Source organism: Epithele typhae (assembly GCF_022376455.1).
Source record: "Epithele typhae strain CBS 203.58 chromosome Unknown BXZ73scaffold_4, whole genome shotgun sequence".
In the NCBI taxonomy this organism is placed as follows: Eukaryota; Fungi; Basidiomycota; class Agaricomycetes; order Polyporales; family Epitheliaceae; genus Epithele; species Epithele typhae.
Window position 1 is genome coordinate 722,676 of NW_025954195.1, and position 21,833 is coordinate 744,508.

Below are 21,833 nucleotides of genomic sequence, written 5' to 3' on the forward strand. Positions count from 1 at the left end.
AGGGGACGAACTAGTTGGGAAGAGGAAGGTCTGCATCCAGGGACGTTCACGCACTGTCGCCCCGCCGCGAAGACAGTGGTTGGGAAGCGACGAGGGCCCGCCACCGCCGCTCTGTTGTCCGACGCCGCGAGAGATCCGGGCCTCTGCGCCAAGCTTGGCTGCAAGGTCAAATTCCAAGCAGCGCGCTCTCTCCAGCCGTCGCACATCTACGGAATCGTCATTTCGCAGCTGCGACTTGGGAGAGAGCGCTCACCTCTGACTATCGCAGGCATGCTCCGACCCGTCAAGTAAGCTCAAAGCAGCCGTCCCAACTTCCTGAGTCCCAGGCCAACGCGAGCGGTCGCACGGCACAACAGTCCAGGCGAGGAGTTGCGAGGCAAGGCCGATCGGGCGCCAGAGAAACAAGCTCAATCCGATCGCGGCGCCAATTGCGGAGGAGTCCGCTGTCCGCCGACCCGGTCTCTCTCCCGCCCCCGTGAGCACCCTTCCGCCCGCACAGATGGCGGGCTCACGAGAGAGCGCACTGGCCGTGAGGCCTTGTGGACCGGTCCATCCTCGGACGGCCGGCGGTGTTTTCCATGCACACCCCCGCTTGGGATACATTAGAGAGGTTTGGTAAATTGCAATTGTGCGCAATTGCAATGTGCACAATTGCAATGAGCGATGCCGCGCTCCAACGGATTGCAATTGCGCACAATTGCACCTCTCCATTGCAGCACTAGCTGGACGAGCAACCCTCGGATCCGGACCGCACGCTGTTTGCTCACAGCGGTCTTGCGCGCCCATCAGCTGCAGTGAGTGGTTACGCTGGTCACACGGATGCTACCCGTGCGCTCTCTATTCAAGGAACACACCGCGTGATCTCCTCACCTCCGCCCTCTGTGCCGTCCCAGCTTCCTTACGCACTCTAAACTCTCACCCCGTGCACCCGGTCACCCTCTGGGATTTGTTCGGAGTCTCCTCCCTTCCATGCATCCTCAAGCCGCTCCGTGAACCCGATGCTAGTCGTATTTAAACCCCTCTAGTAGCGGCTCAGTGGCAAGGTCGGCGACGGCACAATGGTCGTCCTACTGCCTCTCCTCTTCCTCTGCCTTTCTTGGCTTGCCAACGCCCTCACCTACCATGGCGCAGACATTTCTTCCCTCGCGGTCGTTGAATCTGCTGGGGTCAGGTACAGAGATGGGGGCTCCGTCACCCCTTTCGAAACTATCCTCCACAACCACGGTATGAACGCTGCACGCGTCCGCATCTGGACAGCCGGCCAGTACAACCTCAACTACGGTCTCGCTCTTGGCAAGCGCGTCAAAGCGGCGGGCATGACGTTGATCGTCGACCTTCATTTCAGTGATACATGTGAGTCCGCCTGCTTTTTACCCATCGTCTCCACGCTAACTCCATCCCTCCAAAGGGGCTGATCCGGCACACCAGGCTATTCCCTCCGGATGGCCCACGGACCTCAGCGGTCTGAACACCCAGATCTACCTGTCAGTCCGCTGCCTCCCGCTCCAACGCCCGCTACTGAACTTTCTACAGCTACACTCAACAGGTCGTGCAAGCTTTCTCCAACAGGGCACGCCCATTGACATCCTGCAAGTCGGAAACGAGATCAACGACGGTATGCTCTGGCCTACCGGCCGCATCTCCGTGGGCGGCTACCACCCTCTCTCCGAGCTGCTCAACTCGGCCGTCAACGGCGCCAAGTCCGTCGGGTCCCCCAAGATCCTCATCCACCTCGCGAACGGCTGGAACTGGAGCGGCCTCTCTTCGTTCTTCTCCAACGTGTACATTCCCGGGGCGCTCGACGCGAGCAAGGTCGACATCATCGGAGTTTCGTTCTACCCCTTCTACGACGCCGGCGCGAAGCTTTCGGCACTCAAGTCATCTCTCACTAATGCGGCAAACACCTTTGCGAAGCCGATTGTTGTCGCGGAGACGGACTGGCCCGTGAGCTGCTCAGGAACGTCGCTCACGGAACCCAGTATCGCGGTGTCGACGAGCGGGCAGATGACATGGGTGAATGATATCAAGAATGTTCTGGCGGGTCTGCCCGGTGGAAGAGGCCAGGGCATTTGTGAGTGTTCCCGCGGCACCGGTGCCTTGACGCGACTGACAGCTCTCTGTCTGACAAGTCTACTGGGAACCCGGATGGATTGGCAACGCCAACTTGGGCTCCGGCTGCGCGGTATGTTAGAACAGAGATCGAGCATGTTAAAACCTGATCAATCGCTGACGGGTGCTCTTGCAGGACAACCTCCTCGTGGACTCCTCCGGGGCGACACGTTCTTCGATCAACATGTTCAGTCAGGACATGTAGTTACCTCGACCATGACAGCTGTCCATATTCATCGGCAGAGGATCCAGTCTCAAAGACATCGTGTGGCAATTACCGGATGCGTGTTGAATGGCTCCGCAGTAGATGCGGCAGTCTCTGAAAACAGAACACGCCTGAGCAGTGAGAGAGCACCTGAGAGCACAGTGTGAGGGTCGGAGCAGGTCGGAGCCCTTCGGATTGTCGATTTCACGAGATGTCCCGGTGCCGGGTGTGCCCCGCGGGGAAGTCGGAGATTCGGCCGCCCGGATCGGATCTGGGTCTCTCGGCTGAGCGTTCTGCAGACTGCAGCCCACTGCGCCCGCTGCCACCGCTGCTTTTCTCAGTCCGCCCCGCCCCCTTCGCGTCCCACGTCCCATTCAGCGCGGCGCCCCACCCTCTCAATGCGGCCGTCCAGCGTCGGCCGCCACGCCGCTGCGTCTTTCCACCGTCGAGCCCTCCCCACCCTCAAACGCGCCCATCCAATCCACCCCCAGCCCGTCGCTCTCGCCTCGGCGGCTGTTGCCCGAATACGCCATAATACAACCCTCGCGCTCGAGAAGGGCAGGGATATTGGGGGTGTGGACGTACTGGGTTTGAAGGCCCCAACGAGCTCTACCTCAGGTCAGCACCTTAAATCGCTCGCTCGCTCGTCTCTCATCACACGCCCCCGCTCGCAGACTCCGACGTCACCACGCCGCTGAAGCGGTACTTCGAGCTCGTCGACTCCGGTGTCCTTCGTCCCGACGACCACCAGACTCGCATCATCGAGAAGCTGCAGCGTCTGCACGATGACCTCGTGCACTACTCCCCACCCGCGATTGCGCCCCCCTCACATTCCCTAGTGCGTTCCATCCACCCACCTCTCGCGTGATTGCCTCCCAATCGCCCGTCCCCCGTAGCTCTCGCGCCTCTTCGCGAAACAGGAAGACTCTGCCCCCACCGAGCCCCCAGCAGGCCTGCCCGAGGGCCTGTATCTCTACGGGGACGTCGGCACCGGCAAGACGATGCTCATGGACCTCTTCTACAACACCCTCCCGCCGAACGTCGTCCGGAAGCGGCGCGTGCACTTCCACGCGTTCATGATCGACGTCCACAAGCGCATACACTCGATGAAGACCAAGCTCGGGCTCGGCGGCGGCGACCCGATCCCCCCGGTCGCGCGCGACCTCGCGCAGGACGCGTACGTGCTCTGCTTCGACGAGTTCCAGGTGCGGTGAGCGCGTCTGCCCCAGCTGCGCGTCCGGACGCTCAACGGCGCCGCTTCTGCGCTTCAGGTGACGGACATCGCGGACGCCATGATCCTCCGGCAGCTGTTTGAGAGGCTGTTGAATTACGGGGTGACCTGCGTCATGACGTCAAAGTGAGTGGGCGTGCGAGGCTCGCAGAAATCGAACTCACTTTCGCTTCGCTCCAGTCGTCATCCCGATGATCTGTACAAGAACGGCATCCAGAGGTCAAGTTTCGTGCCGTGCATCGAACTGCTGAAGGAGCGGTTTGAGGTGACGGACCTCGACTCTGGGACAGGTGAGCGGTATTCCTTCACTTGATGCAACGTATTCCCATACCTGCCTCCAGATTACCGCCGGATGCCCCGATCGCTCTCCCATGTCTACTACGACCCATTGACACCAGAGAACAAGGCCGAAGTCGACAAGGTCTTCAACGCTCTCACCTCCGACCCATCCGATCCTGTGGTGCACAACCGCAAACTCATGACGTGGGGTCGCGAGATTCGGGTCCCTGAAAGCTCGTCCACCGTGGCGAAGTTCGAGTTCACTGACCTATGCGGCAAGCCGATGAGCGCAGCGGACTACATTGAGATCACCAAGAACTTTGGTACCATCTTCGTGACGGACGTTCCTAAGATGGGACTCGGCCAGAAGGACATGGTCAGTGAGACATCGGATCCACTTAGCTTTCGCCCTCTGACGCTTTAACTAGGCTCGGAGGTTCATCACGTTCGTCGATGGTTCGCTAATTTCCTTCATATTTGTGTCGGACAGTCGCTGACCACCTTTACCCACAGCGTGTTACGAGAGCAAGGTGGGTTGTGCCCGTCCCATATGTAATGGATGACATCTCACACTTCTGTCTCAGACCAAGCTTCTCGTGTCGTCGGAAGTACCCATATACCAGATCTTCTCCGACGACCCGAACGCCAAGAAGGGCGGGATTTCAGACCACATGCGCAGCGTCATGGACGACCTCGTGAGCACACACTGACTGTCCACGCGTTTCCTGGTCGCTGATCACGAGGAACGATGCAGGGCTTGTCGAGTGACCTTGTAGGGTCGAGCTCCATGTTCACTGGGGACGAAGAACTGTTCGCTTTCGCGCGGTGCTGCTCCCGTCTAGTCCAGATGGGAAGCAAGGAGTGGGCGGAGACTGCGGGTGCACGATAGATATAGACGGACGTCGGTTTGGATAACACCTGCTTTAGTTGGTTACCACGATGAGTACTCATATACATACCTCTAACCGTTGAAGATATCCACGTCGCGAGTGGCTATACAGTAATTGTAATCTCAGCAGCGGGTGAACGTGCGAGGGGACGACGTGGCGGGTGCAGCGCGGGTACGCGGCGTTGGGGTGGCCAGCGATCGCGAGGGACTTGGTGAGCTGTGTTGGCATTCACCATTGCGGGGATTGTCTTTAGGCAAGCCGGTAAGTACTGGGCGCTGAGCTTGAAGGCTTGAAGGCTTGCCACGAATATTGTAAGGGATGTCGTGGATGATGATGGGCTTCGTTGCTGCGACGGAAAGTTATACTCGGGGGCAGCTTCGGTGTAGCATTCAAGCTCTACAGCCGATGTTCTTATGACGACTTCCGCTGGCATGTCAGTGCATAGAGTACACAGGCGCCGTGAATCCGCGAAGACACGCGATCGGCCAGCGCGCGACGCGACGCGTCTCTCGGCCACTCTACCGACGCTCGCAGCGCTCAGCACATCCTCTTTCTCCTCCTTCCCTCACTTGCCGTCCGGCCTCCTCATTCGCGCAGCTGTACGGTCAGGCGCACTCTCCTGCGGGGACATTCTGTTTGTGGGACTAGGTCGGAGGACGAATGAACTGAAGAGACAGCTTGGTCTTCTGGTGCGTCCGCCACTCGCGTCCCCTCCTCCCATTCCAATGCTTTCTTGCCCCATAGACGTGCCTTCGGACCTAACTTGAGCAGAGACGCTTCTACGCTGTCTCTATACTCCACGCCTTCGCCCATGCTCCGGCGCGCCTGGAAACCCGCACTAGGTGCCACCGCTGCCACCCTCTGCGTCGGCGCCCCCCTCTACTACTACTACAATCACAACGGCCGCCGCCAGGAGCCCAGAGACACCTTCAACATCTCCGTCAAGGCCACGGCCCCGACGGAAAGCGCCAGATGGTCACCCAGTCCATCCCCTGCTCTCCAAGGAGCAGGTCGACGCCCGCCTGCGCGAGCACGCGACCGCGCAGGCCGTCGCCCGCCCCGGCGGCGTCGTCTGGAAGTCCACCACCGCCCACTTCGCGTCCAACGACCCGATCGAGGACGCGCACGGGAACCTCCTCGTCGAGCGCAACGCCGCCCCCGCCGACGGCCCCGCGCCCCCCGCGGGCGACTACCTCTTCTTCGCCGTCATGGACGGCCACGCCGGCTTCAGCACGTCGCGCACGCTCGCCAAGGTCCTCATCCCCGTCGTCACCATGGAGCTCGCGAGGTGCGTCAACGAGCCCCAGGCTGGCGGCGTTCGGCCGGGCTTCGTGCAGCAGGCCATGTCCGGCTGTGGCCATGGCCGGCGAAGGCCGTCCCGTACGACGCGAACCCGGAGAATGTCGCGCGCTCGATCGAGAAGGCGTTCGTCGACCTCGACTCTAAAATCGTTAACGGGCCGCTCGAGATCCTCGCGGACAACGTGGACGATGAGTCGCTCAAGAAGAAGCTCGTCCCGGACCTCAGCCAGCACCCACTCGCAGCGGAGGCTATCAGAACGGCCATGTCAGGTGAGTCACGTCCCGGCCGCTCTCCTCGCGCGCGTCTCATATTTGTCCAGGGAGCTGCGCGCTGCTCGCCATGTTCGATACCGCGCACCGCAACCTCTACGTCGCCGTCACCGGCGACAGCCGCGCCGTCGCGGGCGTGTTCGAGGAGACTGCGGACGGCAAAGGCGTGTGGCGCGTCGAGGCGCTGACTGAGGACCAGACGGGCCGCAACCCCAACGAGCTGAAGAGGTACGCTCCCCAAGCCTGCCCTTCTCCTCAAACTCACCATCTCCATGACAGGCTACAATCCGAGCATCCTGCGGACGAGGCGGACAACGTCGTCCGCAACGGGCGCATCCTCGGTGGCCTCGAGCCCTCGCGCGCGTTCGGCGACGCCCGCTACAAGTGGCCGCGCGAGGTCCAGGAGGTGCTCAGCAAGGCGTTCATGGAGCCCAAGGGCGAGGCCCTCCGCCCGCCCCGCCGACGCTCAAGACTCCGCCGTACGTCACCGCGCGCCCCGTCGTCACCCACCGCCCGCTCGCCTTCCTCCCGCTGCCCGCGGACCCGACGGCCCCGGCGCCGAAGTCCGCGCTGCGCTTCGTCGTGCTCGCGACCGACGGCCTCTGGGACGAGCTCGCGAACGAAGAGGTCGTCGCGCTCGTCGGCGGGCACCTCGCCGGCCTGCGCGGCACCGTGCCCAAGGCGGACCTCGCGCGCCTCGTCCCGACCGCGGCGGGCAGCGCGGGCGTCGACGGCAAGTCGCACCTCCGCGGGCAGCAGGACGCGCGCGGCGCGTGGGCGTTCGAGGACGACAACCTCAGCACGCACCTCATCCGGAACGCGCTCGGCGGCGGGGACGTCGAGCACCTGCGCAAGCTCGCGAGCATCCCCGCGCCGTACTCGCGCCGGTTCCGCGACGACATCACCGTCACCGTCGTCTGGTGGGAGGACGGGCGGGAGGCGGCGGCGCAGACGGACCAGGTGCAGGTCAAGGCTAAGTTATGATGGTTACCGTGTTGGATTGTATGATACATGCGGATAATTCGAGTCTAGCGAGCCTACCTATGGAGACCCAACGTTGCGCGCCCCGAGAGACAGGTCTGCGGAAAAGTCACATGTAAATCATGGAGTCCGCGACTGCTTCGACACGATGCTAGGACGAGCTCGGGAACGCAACGTACTTGCCCTTTACTATGACGACGGTCTGCTGAGTCAAGAAAGTCGCGGTGCTCTGGGTTCGGGTCCACGCACACAACAACGCGGATGAGACACTTGATGTGTACTGTTCATACAGCACCATTCGTCGTGCGTGAAGGACAGTGGAACGCTGAAGGCCACACGCGCGCCCCGTCTGTCGTCGTACACTTGGCCTTCGACATCGACGTCGCGGTAGCCGCCTTCGAGCTCCTTTCCTCCATCAACGACTTCACCATTGTTGGTGGTCTGAGAGGCAGCGGTGGTTTTGAGCAAGGCGGTGCCGACCAGGCCCACTAAGGGCGTGCTGTAGGTAGCGATGCAGACGTTCATAGGCGATAATTAAGCACAAGCCGTACACGCGTGCCAAGCAAACGACAAGAAGCGTATCGCATGATGTAAACGACAAGGCAAAGTCCGCCAGGATCCCTCAGCAAGGTTTTGCAAAGAGGCGGTACCTATTCGGTGCGGGAAATAGGATGGACAGAGATCAATCGCGGTGGATCTAAATATGACATCAGTGGCAGACGCAGGATGGAGGTTTAAGTTGCAGCAGGATGAGGGGTGTTGGCCGGAGAACGAGGAAGCCAGGGCCCAGGGGGTGTGGGGGCAACGAAGGAGTGAGAGTTGGGCTGGGGAAGGTGAATGCAGAGTATAATGAGATACGACACAAGATCGAAAGGCGTACAACCGAGTCATAGTCCAAGTCCCGACTTCTATATCCCGAAAACTCTGCGACGTCGTCCATGATTCTTCGGAGGCCCGCCGGAATCTCGCCGCTGGTCCAAGTTGTTACTTCCGGTCAAGCGACCAAACGGACTCGCGACGGAGAAGCGCTGTTTGGGTGGTCGGGAAGAGGGATTTGGTGACCGCACTGAGGCTGCTTCGTCGTCACCATCGGGAGTTTTTCGCTTGCGACTGTTGAATTTCAACGCAGGTGTACTAGTGCCGTAGAATGATGATGGTGGGATTTCGGAGGCAGCCTTCGGGGGAGGATTCGCTGAGGATGGCACTGGAGAGGGTGGTGCAGGAGGCGCGACCCCTGCTGAGGTCGGGGGAGGAGAAGTGGGAGGGGCTGGGGGATTGACGGGAGGCGTACCGTCGTCCATGCCATCTGCTGGATTAACCTTCTCACCAACGTCATTCTCGTCGTCGCTGTTGTCGGCGTAATCAACAAGAGCAGCGAGGGTTTTCGTCTCTTGTTGCGCTTTGTGCCCTTCAATCTTTTTCTTCAGGGCCTCTGTCGAAGGATGCACTTCGTCCGGAAGCGCCTTCTTCGGCGACTGGGGGTGTGAAGGAAATACAGGTCCAATGAATGGCTTTTTTGGAGGCGATGAGCTTTCGCCGTCGGGACCGCCCTCCGACGCTTTCCGCTTCTTCATGTTCGCGACCAAACCCGGCTTGAGTGTGTGAGCAGAAGTGGAAGGAGTGATGTTAACAGCAGCCTCAAGGGCCTGGCCCTTGTCGCGCATATAGAAGAGGACGTATGCGTTCTTGAGACCAGTCGGGGGACCAGCATGGCGCGAGACAGAGTCGTCATTCATCTCGTACCACTGCCCACCCGCGCTCTTGACATGGGCGTAGTAATGGCCAGAGTTGGGGCCACCACCGGCGTGGGAGATAATGCCATACAATGAGTATGATGGGCCGAATTGACTGTCGCTCATGAGCGAGTCCAAAGATATGCGCTCTTCGTAGCGAACGGGATGGCCGATCTTGCGGCCCATGGGCGAGAACCGCTTAAGATGGATGGTGAGTACCAAAGGCGCTTCATGTACGGTGAACTGTTTGTCCGCATTGACGAGTTTCTTGCACCTGGAACAAAGTTGATCAATTTTCATAACGGCGTATGAGGTGCGAGGTACGCACTTCTCGCATTTGTACCTGTTGGCACCCTTCAGATGATCCACAGCGGTGAACATTCTTAGCGCATCCCGAAGGGTCCCGACGCCGGCTATGTCAACGCTGAGGTCCATCATCCGGTCGTACGTATCGCTGTTGTAGCCGCAGGACAAGCACTTGACGCGGGAGCGGAGCATACCACCAAAAATGCCATACACCCATGTTTTCTCAGCGAGCTTTTGGTCGACTTTCCTGCATGCAAGGTAAATCCCTGTGAGCGATCCTTGAGGAGGGATATACCCACTGAGGAACTGCCGCTAGCGTAGAGCGTTGCAAGGAGTCTACAAAATATCGGAGAAATTCGTGCGAGTCTTCTTGTCTTCCTCGACGCATGTGCTTTGCAATCACTGCAGAGCTTATTGAGTAACAGGGGTGTGTTTAAACGCGACTGGGACATACTGGACAGCTTGGAAATGATGAGGTTCGGTGTAGTGGAGAACTTCTTTGAATGCGCGTCCATCATAAGATAACGGAAGGCGCAGATCATGCAATGGTGACTTTTAGGACATCCACCTGGGTGACAAAGTGAACAAGAATGTTGGTTCATAACACTAACAACTCACAAGGGTTACCCTGCTGAGAGTGTTTCAATGCAATGTTCAAGAGTGGCGGAGTATGCAGTAGACATTGTAATGCGCTGTTGAGAAAGCATGTGTTGCCCGTGTTGTTGAGACCGCCTGCCATGGCAAACCCATAGGGCCACTGAGTGTCGATCGGGCCGGTGTACAGCGTTTTAGGGAGCCTCGGGCTGTCTTGCGAGAGGCCAGTGTGGCTTTGGGGGATCGGTGATGGAGCTGGCTTGGGTTCCTACGTTTTTGCGCGTGTTGGACAACCGCATTTATCCAAGCACAAGGTGGGGCGTACCTTCGCCGGACCATCGACCTGCTTCGGCACCTCGTTGATAGGCTCATACTTGCCCTCGGCTACTGCAAGCACGCCGGAAGAAGAGCCTTCAATAAACTCGATTGGAGGTGGAAGCAGTTTGTTGAAAGCGTCCAGATCCTTGGCCGGGCGGTAACTGGTTTCGTCCGCGAAGCGAGCGGATGGAAGAAGAGGAGATGCCAGCATTTTGTAGAGTGACGGGCGAGGGATCAGAGGCCGCTGTACAGTGCACGCGTGACCAGAGAGCACGACTCGGCCACGAAGAGAGAGCGTGGTGGAGGGGAGATCGGAGGAGTCGGAGGGGGAGCGGTCAAAGGAGGATGGGCGGGTGCACGCTGCGAAGCGTATCGCATTCCATTCAACGCGGCCATCAGCCACAATCGCCTTGTTGTCTCCTGTTTGTCTCCTCACGTGCGTACTCTTTTTAGCACTGCCAGGCTTTGTCAGGACTCAGAAGGTTTTACACGCGCATATGTGACCCACAGGGATAGAAAGAAAATAATAATAATAATAGGACTCAGAAGGTTGGCCCAGGGAAACTAGCCAGAACAGAAACATACAGCTCTCCATTGTAAGCTCACTAGCATTGGGTCGGTTTCCACCGCAGTCTCCTTTGACCGACAAATTGTCGCGGCACATCAATTCCCGACGGCAAGACCCAAGCAAGACCCCCATGCTATTGGAAACATGTAGTAAACAGAAAACCAGCCCGCGAAGTCCAAGGTGATACAGCTGTATGTATAATACACAGGAGCGGCGTAAACAAGTATTATACACGAACACACCGGACAGGTATACAAGTGCCACCAGGGCGACACATCACGACAGCGCTACATAGTACAGAGAGGGCGACAGCAGCTGTGCAGGAGTCCGTGTGGAACAATGAACAAACAAAAATGGCAAGGAGACAACAAAAAGAACCGAGACAAAGTCATGAGGGGAGAGGGAGGAGCGGCGACCGTGTTCAGACGGTGGGGTACCGACCCTGAGAACGCGAGATCCGCAGCACAGTCTCTTGAGAGGACATGTTGTACCCGTGCGGATGCCAGTTCCCGTACGCGGAAACATTGTCAGCGACCTGGACGACCGGAGGTGAAGGGCTGTGGGCGGTGTGGGCGGCGGGAAAGGCGGGGTGCGACAGACTACCAGCGGATCCGAAGCTCTGGAACGCAACCATAGACTGAGCAGCGCTAAGATCAACAGCCGAAAAGTTCGACGTCCCGGCTGGGAGCGGGAGGGGTGACAAGTCCATGGAAGTTGTGCCGTACGAGCTTCCAAACCCGTCTTGAGAGATCCAGCCTGTATCGACGTTATGAGTATCAACTGCCGCACAACACAACGCATGACTTACACTGAGCCGAGAGGGTATCCATGGGGCTTCCACCCTGGTCGTAAGTGAACTTGACATCGACGCCTGCGTCAAAACTACGTTCAGCGCATAACTCGTTGCTCTCCCATCGAAGGTACATACTCTCGGACTGCATCGACGAGGTCGGGTAGCAGGAGCGGGGATCTTGCGGGTAGTAGTCGTAGCCTTGGTTGGCGTAGAGCGCGTTCGAGGTGACTGAAGGTGTGGTGACAGAAGAGGGGGTGCTGCTAGAGGGGGTGCTGGCCTGCGACAGAAGTGGAGACCCTGTGTAGCTGGGCGTTGCACTGTGGGCTTGAAGATATGACACTGTGTGACCCATGGATAAGTAAGGCACCCTTTGTATCATTTCAAACTGGGCAGCTCACTTGGAGGGGAGATCTCTCCCTCCTGCTTGATGGAGTAGAGATCACTAGACATGCTACTCGACGAACGAGACACGCGAATGTGAGCATGCTTGCTCTTCGTCTCATGCAGGGTCCTCGTGCGCTTCTTGAACCGCATCTTAATGCCCTCCATACCTGGAGCCGTGTACTGCGGGAGTTCCTTGAGAATCTCGGGCGAAGAGTCGGTGACCTTGATCCACAGTTTCTCGAGGTATTCGTCGCGTTTAGCCTTTTCGCAAGGGAGCACGACGTGCTTCTCCATATGCTTGGCGAAGGGTCCTTTGCGAGCCGACCTGGTGCACGGGTTGAATTGAGCGAGATTTGAAAAAGGATAATGTCGCGACGTACTCTGAGGTGCAGTAGGGGCAGAAATACTTTCTGCCGGAGTGCAGATCGCGGATGTGGCGTTGGCCGGAGGAAGGATCGCTGAAGCGAAGAGAGCAGTAGCCGCAGCAGTAGGGCTTGTCCCCCGAGCTAGCGAGTCGTAAGTACGCTGATGGACGAAGCATCTTCGGGAGACATACTGAGTGTTCATATGGGTCTTCAGGCCGGTCTTCTGTGCGAAGGACTTACCGCATCCTGGGACGCGGCAGAAGTGCTCCCTGGTGGCCTGATGAGCGGGTATCAAGGTCACGAGCACGGATCACTCACTTGATGCCATGATGAACCCCCTTCAGGTGCCGGTTCAAATCCGGAACACGGCTGAAAGAAGTGTAGCAAGAGGGAATAGGGCAAGCATGAACTTTTGGCTGCATCTGGGCAACACCGGGTCTGTTGGTCAACCAGCTGAGTCCTGAGGAGACATGAACATACCGGTTTCTTCCCCTTGTTCGCGGCGTAAATCAACGTGACGGGTTGGGTCATGGTGGAATGTGGGCGTTTAGGGTGGTGTAGGTGTGACGACAAGTGGAGGTGTATCGCGGGATGGGCGAGGTATATCGAGCGGACGTCGAGAGTCGTGCAGGAGCGACGGTGCAAGCGGCGTGAGGGTCCGTAAAAAGCTGCGCTCAGCGCGGCTATTAGGATTAAATAGCGGACGAGAAGGGGACGGAGAGGTGCAGCCGAGTGGCCGACGCCGGGAACTGGTCCGAATCGAGGTGGGGTGGCCGGGTAGACGGGAGGGGGAAAATGGTGGCCAGCTTATCGCGCGATTGACGCTTTTATGCGTGCGCCAGAAGGCCAGAAGGTGAGTAGCGGTCGGCGTGCCTGTCCGCTGCCTTTCTGCTCGACGCGCGTTGGGCTCCAATCTGCAAACAAGACTCGATCGACACTGTCGCAGTGGAGGGATCTCCAGCGCTCGCGAACCATGCGGACCAGCGTCACCTTTGTGTGTCCATCGTGGGGAGCGCCGAAGGGCGGAGCGCAGCCTAGAATCGGGGCGAGACAATAGATGGGCGGGGCGCATCCAATGAAAGCTAATGTTGAAAATCGGGAACATACGCGGAACACGGCAGTGCTCCCGAGGGGCCCTTCCCGCGCGCAGACAATTAAGCGGAGACGCCAGCGAGCAGTAGCCTCGTGCGAGCGAGCGAGCCGTGGATCAGACGCGGCTTCCAGATCCGGCCAGGACAATAACGATGTGGTCTTGCCCTTCTCCACTCAGCGCCCTCACATGGCTTCTTGACCTGCGTCCGCTTACTAGAACGCTTCTACTCCAGATTATCAGTGGGTTACAGCAACGGGTGGCACAATTAAGTATACGCACAACGATTGCGGATAATCAAGCACAGGCGCGGCCTCCATCAAGGGCACGGGACGAGCGGTCTTCACGGAGGATCCCACGGACGACTTTGAGGCCCTTTGTTCGACCACCTTGGATGTCCCCCTAAATGTCGACAAGATGTGAGACATGGGGCCGCTAAAGTGGTCGCCGACGCAACCCGAGTTCTCGTCCTGGGAGCAGGTAATTGTGAGCCTCCGGCGACTATTATCTGTCCTCCCCACTAGCGACGGATACCAGATGTTAACCAGATGCGTACAAGATCGCCAACGCATGGCACGGTCTTCGACGCTCGCGGGAATGCGCTCCATCGACCACGTCGTACGCCCTCGCCTCGGCGGGGTATGAGGCGAACCCCGCAGGCTTGATCCATACTCCAGCCATCCGGCCCAACGTGACTTGATAGCACTGCCGGGCGGGCGGCCCTCCCCGGTGACCAGTTCGTATTCTCGCGTGCGTTCTCCGCCGCTCGTTCCCCATCGTCTTCCTGAACAGCCGCGACGGTGGTGCTTCTCCGGGACGCGGACAAGGCGAGCCGCGACCTCCCCTCGGGTGTTCCGACGTGCACCGGGCGCGGGTGCCGGTCAAGGCCCGGGGCCCACCAACAAGGACCCACCCGTTCCCCGGGCGCACTTCTCGCACCCCAAGACGAGGGGCCCAGAACGGGCGCGGCGTGCGACGCGGCCTCGTCCCCCGCCCCTTCTCCACACCACACAGGCCCCGCGACGCTTTACACGTCCAGCGGTGCCTCAACGTCAACGGTGCGAGTTGATCTGCATTCCCTCACCTCTGCCCTCCTCACCCTCGACCGTTCCCGCCCCTCCGTCCGGTCCTGCACCACGAGCCAATGCCAGTGGCCGGGGGCGCGCGCGCCTCCCGCCGCTCCCGCCACGGTGAGACACGCTCCCACAACCGTGGCAATGGGGTGCGCCTGCCCGTTGGTCCACGGCTTCGTGCCTCCTTCGCGCTTTCGGCAGGCGTGCATCCCGGCGGCAGAAGCGGCGAGACGTCATGTTGAGTACCGAGCGGTAGATGCAAAGTTTGTGGCGAAGCGCGGGTGTGAGCGCGGTGATTCGGGGCGCGCCATTTGTCGGGGTTTGGATTCGGTCTTCCCAGTCTTCTCTGCACAACGCGTGACGTGAGGAGCGACGATGGGGCGCATGCTTGCGGAATTAGGTTGGGCGGAAACAACGAGGTTCCGGGTTTTTGCGGACGTGAGCCTAAAAGAACGACTCATTCATTGACGAGGAAATCCCATGTGGGCGCAGGATAATTCGAAGTGTATCGTACACACCGGACGCAATAGGAACATAGTGTGGAGCATTTGGGAGCATACACAGAGAAACTTCGCTGATTCGGTATCTCATGATCGTACACTGTTATACATACCTAGGTTTGCAAAAGACGTCAATGTCCGAGGCCAGCGCCGTTGATCATGTTCGTGAGTTCGAGCCATGGCGCGACCGCAGTCAGGTCCTCCCAGGTGAGGGACGCGTACTGGTTCCGGCCCGGTCCTGCTATGAGGTCTAGGTCCTGCAGAGGCAGGAAGATGTCCGCAGGCTGCTGCTTGGTTTGAGGCCCGACCAGTTGTGCAGTGATCCTGAATGCGAGCATGGTCAGAGGGAAGGACAGGAGTAGCAATAAAAGGGAACGCACAACATCGGTCCCACCCACTGACGTCCGTTCTCTTCCATCTCTCCGTTCCCCATCCACCTCTTGTCTTCTCCGCCGGAGGTATAAAGAGGATAATTTGCATGACATGACGAAGGGAGAGGGTGTATCAGCGGGCGATACGCATCCCTCAACATGAACGCTGCAGATGGGTTCATCAGCTCCCGCGGCAATGAGCCCCCGAGAGCCTGAGAGCCCGGGAGAAGAAGCTTGATGACTGGGAACCGGACGTACGTGTTGCTGGGCCTCTTCCAGGAAGCCCGGGGTCCGCAGCCGGCGGCGCGAACGACTCGTCACTGCCCTCCGAGATGCTTCGCGCGGAACTGGACGCGCCCTCGTCTTCCCCTTTCGTGACTCCCGGGGGGTGGAGGAACGCACGCGCGTTCTGGTTGACGGAGAAAGACGAACGCGGCTTGCTCAGGACTCCAAGCGCGATAATCCGCACGTCTCTGAACTCAACGACGAGCTGTGAAGAAGCGAGAGCACACGCAGACGGATCAGGCGGGCTCTGGCCAAGAGGCGGGGTGCGGGGAAGGACGTACTCGAACGTGGGTCGGCAAGTGTGCCAGGTTGTTTTGCAGTCTGGGGAGAGTTCAGTGACAGACGAGACAGAGATGTTTTGGGGAGATTCACTTGATTTCGTGGAAGACGGCCATAGGGCCGTAGCTGCGAGACGAGGCTTCGAGAAGGTTGGCGGAGCCATTCCTGTTGAGGAGAATGTACCTAGGTGGCCGTGTGAGCATACCCTATGCCCTGCCGTTCGATTACTGAAAAGACGTACTTGGTCCAACCCTCATCAGCAGTGCAAGACGAATGGCTTCGGTGCCATGTACGATGCAAGATCCTGAGACGCGTTCGCGTCACGCCTACGCTCAAATACTAAAGCCGGTAGAGGTAAAACTCACTTGAGAAACGCGGCTTTCCACGACGTCGTCTTCCACTTGACCCAACCGGGTAGGAACCTACGACGGAAGCACTCCTCCCATTCGGTCTCCTTCAGGTTTGGCAGCGTCATCTCAAAGAGGAGGTATTCGGGTTTGCCGAGACTCAGGATTTCCACCCAATTGTGCCTCGGGACAATCTGGCGCACACTAAGCTGGCGCAGAACGGGCTCGTACTCAGCTTCGTTGTCGACGGATGTAGGTGCGCGGAGAGCGCGGAGGATCGGACGGCGCCAAGGGTTCAGGGAGGGGTCTGACGCGATGTCTTTCAGGCGGCGAGAGAGGTAGGCAACGAGCACCAGCGATGTGAGGTCAAGCTCCCCAAGGATGTCAGCGATGAGCTCAACGGGCAGAGATTCAAATGTAGACATGGAGGACGGTAAGGTCGATGGAGAGCAACCCAAGGACGTGCGCACTCATTGCGACGCCCGCTGACCAAGACACGAGTGGATGGCCAGGTGGCAGTGCGCAGTGCCTGACTCCTGTCGACTTGCTATGGGCGCTGTCCTGTCGCGAATCCTTCGCCGCGGCCAACATGCAAGAGCAGACCGAGTTGCGAGCGAGATCATCGAAACGCATACAAAGGCCACCCCACAAGCAAATAAATTACTGCAGGCCTCCGGTGTACATCTAGCGAACATGAGGGCATCCTAATGCTAATAAGTTATGTTCGTATGCATCGGGCCAGTCCATCGGTCGTACCAGCACCACCGGGTATCCTAGAAGTCTTTCCACTCGTCCCAGTCATCTTCCTTCTTCGCAGGCGTACGCTGCTGAATGCCGCTGGACGCCCGAGCCGGAGCAGCTGCTGGCGCGGCCGGCTGCTGCGACGACCCCCCATTGTTGAAGGTGAAGAAGTCGTCCTCATCGTCATGATATAGCGCAGAGCCTTCCTCGTACTCGGCCTGGAGCGCGCCGTAGCCCCGCTGCTGAGGTCCACCGCCCACCCGGTCCTTCACATTGCTCGCCAGTCCTCCCACAGTATCCGCGACATCCACCCCGAAAGTCGTTCTCCCCCATATGTTCGCGGAACGGCCCACATCACCGGCGCGCTTGCCGGCCTCCGAGACATAGCCGCGCACTCCCGCTTGGAAGTTCGGGTCCATGACCTTCTCCATGCCTGGCTGGATGACGTTCTCCGAGACGACGCGCGAGGTGGCGACAACGGCGGCGGAGAGCAGAGACCAGCCTTTGCTGAGCGCAGCAGTGGGGTTTTCTTGTAATTCGGAAAGTGTCGGGGCGTTGGCGGACGAGAGGGCAAATGACGGATGATGTGACCCGGGAGGCGGGGTGGGTGTGTTCCCGAATCCCTGGTACCGGCCCCCTTGCGAAGGGGGGAGATCGGCAGAGCGGGACGCGTTCGTCTGCCCCAAGGACGCAAAGTACGATTCGTTGGCCGTCTTTTGGTCGTAAATGCCAGACCCAGACAGATTCGGGCTGTTGCTACCGAAGGCGGGGGAGTTATGGCCACTGAAGGAGGCGGGCGAGGCGGAATCGCTCCGGAGCGCGCGTCCGGTGGCCGCACGCGACTTGCGGAGTCCCTGGGCGGACGAGGGACGATCTGTGAGTGTCATAGAATTGCTGGGAGAACCGAAGCCTTCGGGGGGAGCCTTGGGAGACCACGGTCTGCCGGCTAACATGGCGTCGAGCTGATCGCGGACGTCAAGACGACGGAAGCGGGCGGAGTAGATGGGTCACGCACCTTCTCTTTGTATTGCGAGGCGGCCCAGCTGTGATAGGTGTCGTACGGGGACATTCCCTCCTTGTAGCCCCCGGTTTGGGAATCATAGGACTTGATGAATTCACGGAACGGAGCGTTTCCGCCAAGCTGCGAGAGCCGGGGCGTTCGCGTGCGACATACGCTGCCATGGACCAATGGGCTCACCTGCATCCTCTTTATCTGCTCTTCCTGCCATGTGTCCATCGAGACGGATCTCACGAAACTGCGAAAGTGGGTGGGTGAACATTGGAAACGCAGCGAAGCTGTAGGCGAGCGTACCTGATGTGAACGCCGAAGCCTCTGTGGACTCCTGCACATTGCAGGCAGAAAAAAATAGCAAAGCTGCGAGAATGTGTTGGCTGGGCAAGAGGAGGAAGAGCGCACGAATAACTGTACCTCACGGAAGCCCACTGGGGATTAGGATTGCCGCAGTCGAGGCACTTCTTGTTCTCGAGATCGTCGCGCTTGATAAGCTCATTGAGGATCTTCTTGGCGGCGGTTTGATCCATTGGACTCAAGACGGCGGCGAGGGGGAGAAAGCGATGGTTGAGAGAGAGCCGAGCGGAGGCCTCGGGATGGAGGGGAGTCCAGCGAGACGAGGAAGCTAGGCGCGCGCTGATTGCACGCGTCCCGCGGCGCAATCAATAGCTGGGCCCGCCGTGACGCGCATAGCACGGACCACGTGCGTCGCGTTACGGGTCCTGGTCTCGCAGCAGTCGTGCCAGGTTCGCGTAGAGGTTAACGAGACTGGTCGTGTGTGACCTGAGGATGCGTGTGTTGTATATCGGGTTCGCGCGGGGCGTCAGTACTGCGCGCCTTCTGCGCTCCTACCAGGCTGTCGGTCTGCCGGCCACTCGCACTGTGAGAGGCGGCCGGCGCGCGTCTGCCGCTCCGAGAGAGTGCTCGGTGTGCGGCGAAACGGCGTGGTGGCCGCTGGCGGCGGCGTGCGCGCGGAGTGTCCGGCAGGGGCATTCCATGGCCAGGCGTGACGGCCAAGGGGGCGTGACAGGGCGGGCGGGGCGCCGTGGCCGGGCTGGCCGTGGACATCTCGGGCCCGGGCTGCTCTCCCTCACGCTGCTCTGCCCTCCTCCGTCCCACAGCGTCCCGACTGCCCGCCCCCGCCGCCGGACAGCCTTCGGCCTCGCTTTGCTCCCGCCTTCGCTCTTCTCGGACGCCGCCCTTCAAGTTGCCTGGCGACGACGACAAGCCCGCCTCGCCCGCCTCGCATATCGCCCATTCCACTCCCTCGGGCCCTCTCCAGCGCAGCGGCTACGCCTCCCACCCACACAATTAGCTTTGCCCACGTCTCCGTCTCCGCATCCCGCCTCAACGCCCAATTCGTGTGAAGCGCGCCCGACCGGTTCCCAAGCACCGAGCTCTTCTACGACCCTCACACTGCTCGCTGACCGCTCCCGTCTCGCGCCTCCTGTCGTCCCCGACCATTTCCTCTCTACTACCACTCGATGATCCAGAAAACAAACCCGCGCTCTGGGTCCACCCAGGTCGCCCCCACCCGTCAGGCTTCTTCCGATGGCCCAGAATCCTGGGGCCACTGGGTCGGGCGCAAGTTAGTCGATCGTATGCGTTTTCTGGGCATGCCACTGATTGTCCCGCTCCCTCGTCACCTCCCCATCATGTTCTGCAACCAGACACTACTCCCTTGAGGTCGTCCAGCATCCCATTCGGGCCCGGATGTGCGGTTTTGGCGACAAGGTGTGCAGTCTCCTCTCCTAATCTCCCATCACATTTCACCGTCGACTTCTTCAGGATCGACGACCGTTAGCACCCGCAGCGGTAGCCAAGATGATAGTGAGGAGAGAGGACGGGACGTTTGTGGACGTCGAGTACGCTTTTTTCTGCCCCCTCCCCTCCCCCCTCGTTCTCACGCGTCTCGTCGGCAGCGAGATCGACTGTTCATTCTTCCTTGTCACTGTCGATCTGTGGTCCGCTGATGGAAAACACGAGATGAATCTCGTTCTACATCCCACCTCGGCCGACCGCTATGTTCCCGCAAACACTCCAAAGGGCAAGCGCAGAGGGACCGTCACCCAGGGCAGCTCGAATCAACGATCAAGCCGTCAGAGTCCAGAGCGGTCTGCCCCCACGCCGAACACGTCACAATACCCCCAGGTATGTTCTTTGGTCCGCGCGAACGCGCGTTCTGTTGAGAGGATCGTCTTTGGTTGACGCCCGACGGAATGACGCACTCTGCAGCCGTCTAGCACGGCGTACTCGACGCAAGGCTACCCCTTCCCTCCGCAAGCGGCCCCCATCCCGGAGTCCAACTCGTTCCAGCCAGTCCATCCATATGTGCCGCCCACTGAATCCGGTGCGCCCTCCTGGGGCTATCCTCCTTCGACGGCTCCTGTCGATCGAAGTCAGACCTATGGTCCACCTTCTCTGCCTTCCATCCACAACATCAACCGGACAACGTCCCCTGTTAGCGCGGAACCGAGTGCACCAGAGTACGGGGCCTCCGCCCAGCCCGCGCCGGGCGCTGGCCAAGACTGGCAGATCCAAACGCCCGTGCGCGAAGAACAGGGAGGAGCAGTGGACTATCGGACATGGCCTCAGCAATCTGCGTATCCGGCCCCCATGGACGTTCCGGCCGCACCCTCGGCCACTACGGCCGCTACCGCCGATCCGCGTGAGGGAGCTTACGGCACCGTTGCTGCAAGTGCATCTGCCTCCGCCGCGGACGCGTACCCCCAGCAGGCGCGTTACTCACAGGAACCCTACACGCCCGTCCAGCCGAGCCCAACGCAGGCGCAGGCGCAGGCGCAGGCGCAGCAGACCCAACAGGCGCAGCAACTAGACTCGTCTATGTATGCGTCGGCCTCGTACGCGCAGCAGCAACATCAGCAAGCCGCACAGACATACAACCAGGGTCCGTCTTACCAAGAACCGACACCGCCTTCGACAATCCCGCCCTTGCCGCGCCACACGTATACACGGACGTTGGTCGGCCCGCTTGCGTCCAATGCATGTCGGCTGTTGGACGAGCACCGTAAACCGGCGATATTCTTCCTATTTCAGGACTTGTCTATCAGGACCGAAGGTAGGTCTATGCCATAAGGGTCCTAGTCCCGCCACTGCATTCACGTTTGCTGACTATCTGTCGTGATGCACAGGTACTTTCCGCCTCCGCCTTCGACTCATGAACGTCGGCGCGTGAGTAATCTCCCCGTGATAGTTTGAACGATACCTGCCTACTTCCTGTCATGAAAGGGGTGCTGTCACAGCGGGCTCGGAGCGCTGACTTCTCGTCGTATCTACCACAGACCGCCAGCCCCAGAGCCCCGCGCGTCTGGAGTGCATACGGAGATGTCACCTGTTCTCGCCCAGACATTTACGGATAATTTTGTCGTCTTCTCCGCGAAGCGCTTCCCCGGCGTCCCCGGTAAGTCGCACCGTGCCGCATTTCCACCCTCGCCTGCAAGAGATCAATACACTGACCGTCCGTCGCATAATGTGCAGACACCACCACTCTGTCTATCACGCTTGGCAACCAAGGCCAGAAGCTGCCCCTGGTGCGTCATCCCATCTGTCCATCTGTCTATTCCTGTCCCCTTCCCCACATTGCGGCCCTTTACAACTGCGCATCTCCACACCCATCTCCGCAGCGCCCCCTACAGCCTGTTCGCGAGCGTGTGTGATGGCACAAGCTGACCCACATTTCGCTTCCCGCACAGCGGAACCGCAATGGTTCGACCAAGCAGGGCCGCAAGCGGCGGCGCGACGGCTCCGACGGCTCCGGCGACGAGTCCGACGAGGCGTGAGTCTCCGA

At 59.8% G+C, this 21,833-nt stretch overlaps 8 protein-coding genes across 8 annotated transcripts; 4 read left to right on the forward strand and 4 right to left on the reverse strand.

The window, feature by feature from the left end:
* Positions 1 to 1,058: 1,058 nt before the first annotated feature.
* On the forward strand, positions 1,059 to 2,314 carry BXZ73DRAFT_87610 (family 53 glycosyl hydrolase; the record flags this gene model as incomplete). Its single annotated transcript, XM_048024646.1, has 6 exons — positions 1,059 to 1,353; positions 1,409 to 1,484; positions 1,534 to 1,549; positions 1,570 to 2,071; positions 2,130 to 2,182; positions 2,246 to 2,314. 6 exons carry the CDS (start codon positions 1,059 to 1,061, stop codon positions 2,312 to 2,314), a joined length of 1,011 nt encoding a protein of 336 aa, XP_047882053.1.
* Positions 2,315 to 2,712: 398 nt separating this feature from the next.
* On the forward strand, positions 2,713 to 4,713 carry BXZ73DRAFT_97281 (AFG1-like ATPase; the record flags this gene model as incomplete). The annotated part of the gene is made up of 10 exons (XM_048027309.1): positions 2,713 to 2,932; positions 2,989 to 3,152; positions 3,211 to 3,519; positions 3,586 to 3,671; positions 3,726 to 3,835; positions 3,887 to 4,200; positions 4,253 to 4,280; positions 4,338 to 4,354; positions 4,409 to 4,519; positions 4,579 to 4,713. The coding sequence occupies 10 exons, from the start codon at positions 2,713 to 2,715 to the stop codon at positions 4,711 to 4,713; spliced, it is 1,494 nt and encodes a 497-aa protein (XP_047882054.1).
* An 812-nt stretch (positions 4,714 to 5,525) lies between these two features.
* On the forward strand, positions 5,526 to 7,758 carry BXZ73DRAFT_97282 (protein serine/threonine phosphatase 2C; the record flags this gene model as incomplete). Its single annotated transcript, XM_048027310.1, has 7 exons — positions 5,526 to 5,654; positions 5,719 to 6,030; positions 6,087 to 6,285; positions 6,336 to 6,513; positions 6,565 to 6,691; positions 6,757 to 7,245; positions 7,585 to 7,758. 7 exons carry the CDS (start codon positions 5,526 to 5,528, stop codon positions 7,756 to 7,758), a joined length of 1,608 nt encoding a protein of 535 aa, XP_047882055.1.
* Positions 7,759 to 8,174: 416 nt separating this feature from the next.
* BXZ73DRAFT_40130 (cysteine proteinase) lies at positions 8,175 to 10,428 on the reverse strand (the record flags this gene model as incomplete). The annotated part of the gene is made up of 6 exons (XM_048018510.1): positions 8,175 to 9,273; positions 9,328 to 9,552; positions 9,605 to 9,707; positions 9,760 to 9,873; positions 9,924 to 10,167; positions 10,225 to 10,428. The coding sequence occupies 6 exons, from the start codon at positions 10,426 to 10,428 to the stop codon at positions 8,175 to 8,177; spliced, it is 1,989 nt and encodes a 662-aa protein (XP_047882056.1).
* A 778-nt stretch (positions 10,429 to 11,206) lies between these two features.
* On the reverse strand, positions 11,207 to 12,858 carry BXZ73DRAFT_97284 (uncharacterized protein; the record flags this gene model as incomplete). Its single annotated transcript, XM_048027311.1, has 8 exons — positions 11,207 to 11,541; positions 11,594 to 11,656; positions 11,714 to 11,917; positions 11,977 to 12,287; positions 12,343 to 12,468; positions 12,519 to 12,596; positions 12,646 to 12,749; positions 12,808 to 12,858. 8 exons carry the CDS (start codon positions 12,856 to 12,858, stop codon positions 11,207 to 11,209), a joined length of 1,272 nt encoding a protein of 423 aa, XP_047882057.1.
* A 2,263-nt stretch (positions 12,859 to 15,121) lies between these two features.
* On the reverse strand, positions 15,122 to 16,697 carry BXZ73DRAFT_97285 (uncharacterized protein; the record flags this gene model as incomplete). The annotated part of the gene is made up of 7 exons (XM_048027312.1): positions 15,122 to 15,314; positions 15,371 to 15,527; positions 15,620 to 15,851; positions 15,928 to 15,967; positions 16,019 to 16,108; positions 16,167 to 16,229; positions 16,291 to 16,697. The coding sequence occupies 7 exons, from the start codon at positions 16,695 to 16,697 to the stop codon at positions 15,122 to 15,124; spliced, it is 1,182 nt and encodes a 393-aa protein (XP_047882058.1).
* Positions 16,698 to 17,045: 348 nt separating this feature from the next.
* BXZ73DRAFT_40651 (ArfGap-domain-containing protein) lies at positions 17,046 to 18,555 on the reverse strand (the record flags this gene model as incomplete). The annotated part of the gene is made up of 5 exons (XM_048018619.1): positions 17,046 to 17,975; positions 18,029 to 18,154; positions 18,212 to 18,269; positions 18,326 to 18,388; positions 18,443 to 18,555. The coding sequence occupies 5 exons, from the start codon at positions 18,553 to 18,555 to the stop codon at positions 17,046 to 17,048; spliced, it is 1,290 nt and encodes a 429-aa protein (XP_047882059.1).
* Positions 18,556 to 19,509: 954 nt separating this feature from the next.
* BXZ73DRAFT_40807 (velvet factor-domain-containing protein) lies at positions 19,510 to 21,825 on the forward strand (the record flags this gene model as incomplete). The annotated part of the gene is made up of 9 exons (XM_048018648.1): positions 19,510 to 19,613; positions 19,696 to 19,759; positions 19,814 to 19,890; positions 19,948 to 20,176; positions 20,261 to 21,104; positions 21,178 to 21,217; positions 21,328 to 21,446; positions 21,524 to 21,576; positions 21,739 to 21,825. 9 exons carry the CDS (start codon positions 19,510 to 19,512, stop codon positions 21,823 to 21,825), a joined length of 1,617 nt encoding a protein of 538 aa, XP_047882060.1.
* Between the last annotated feature and the right edge of the window lie 8 nt (positions 21,826 to 21,833).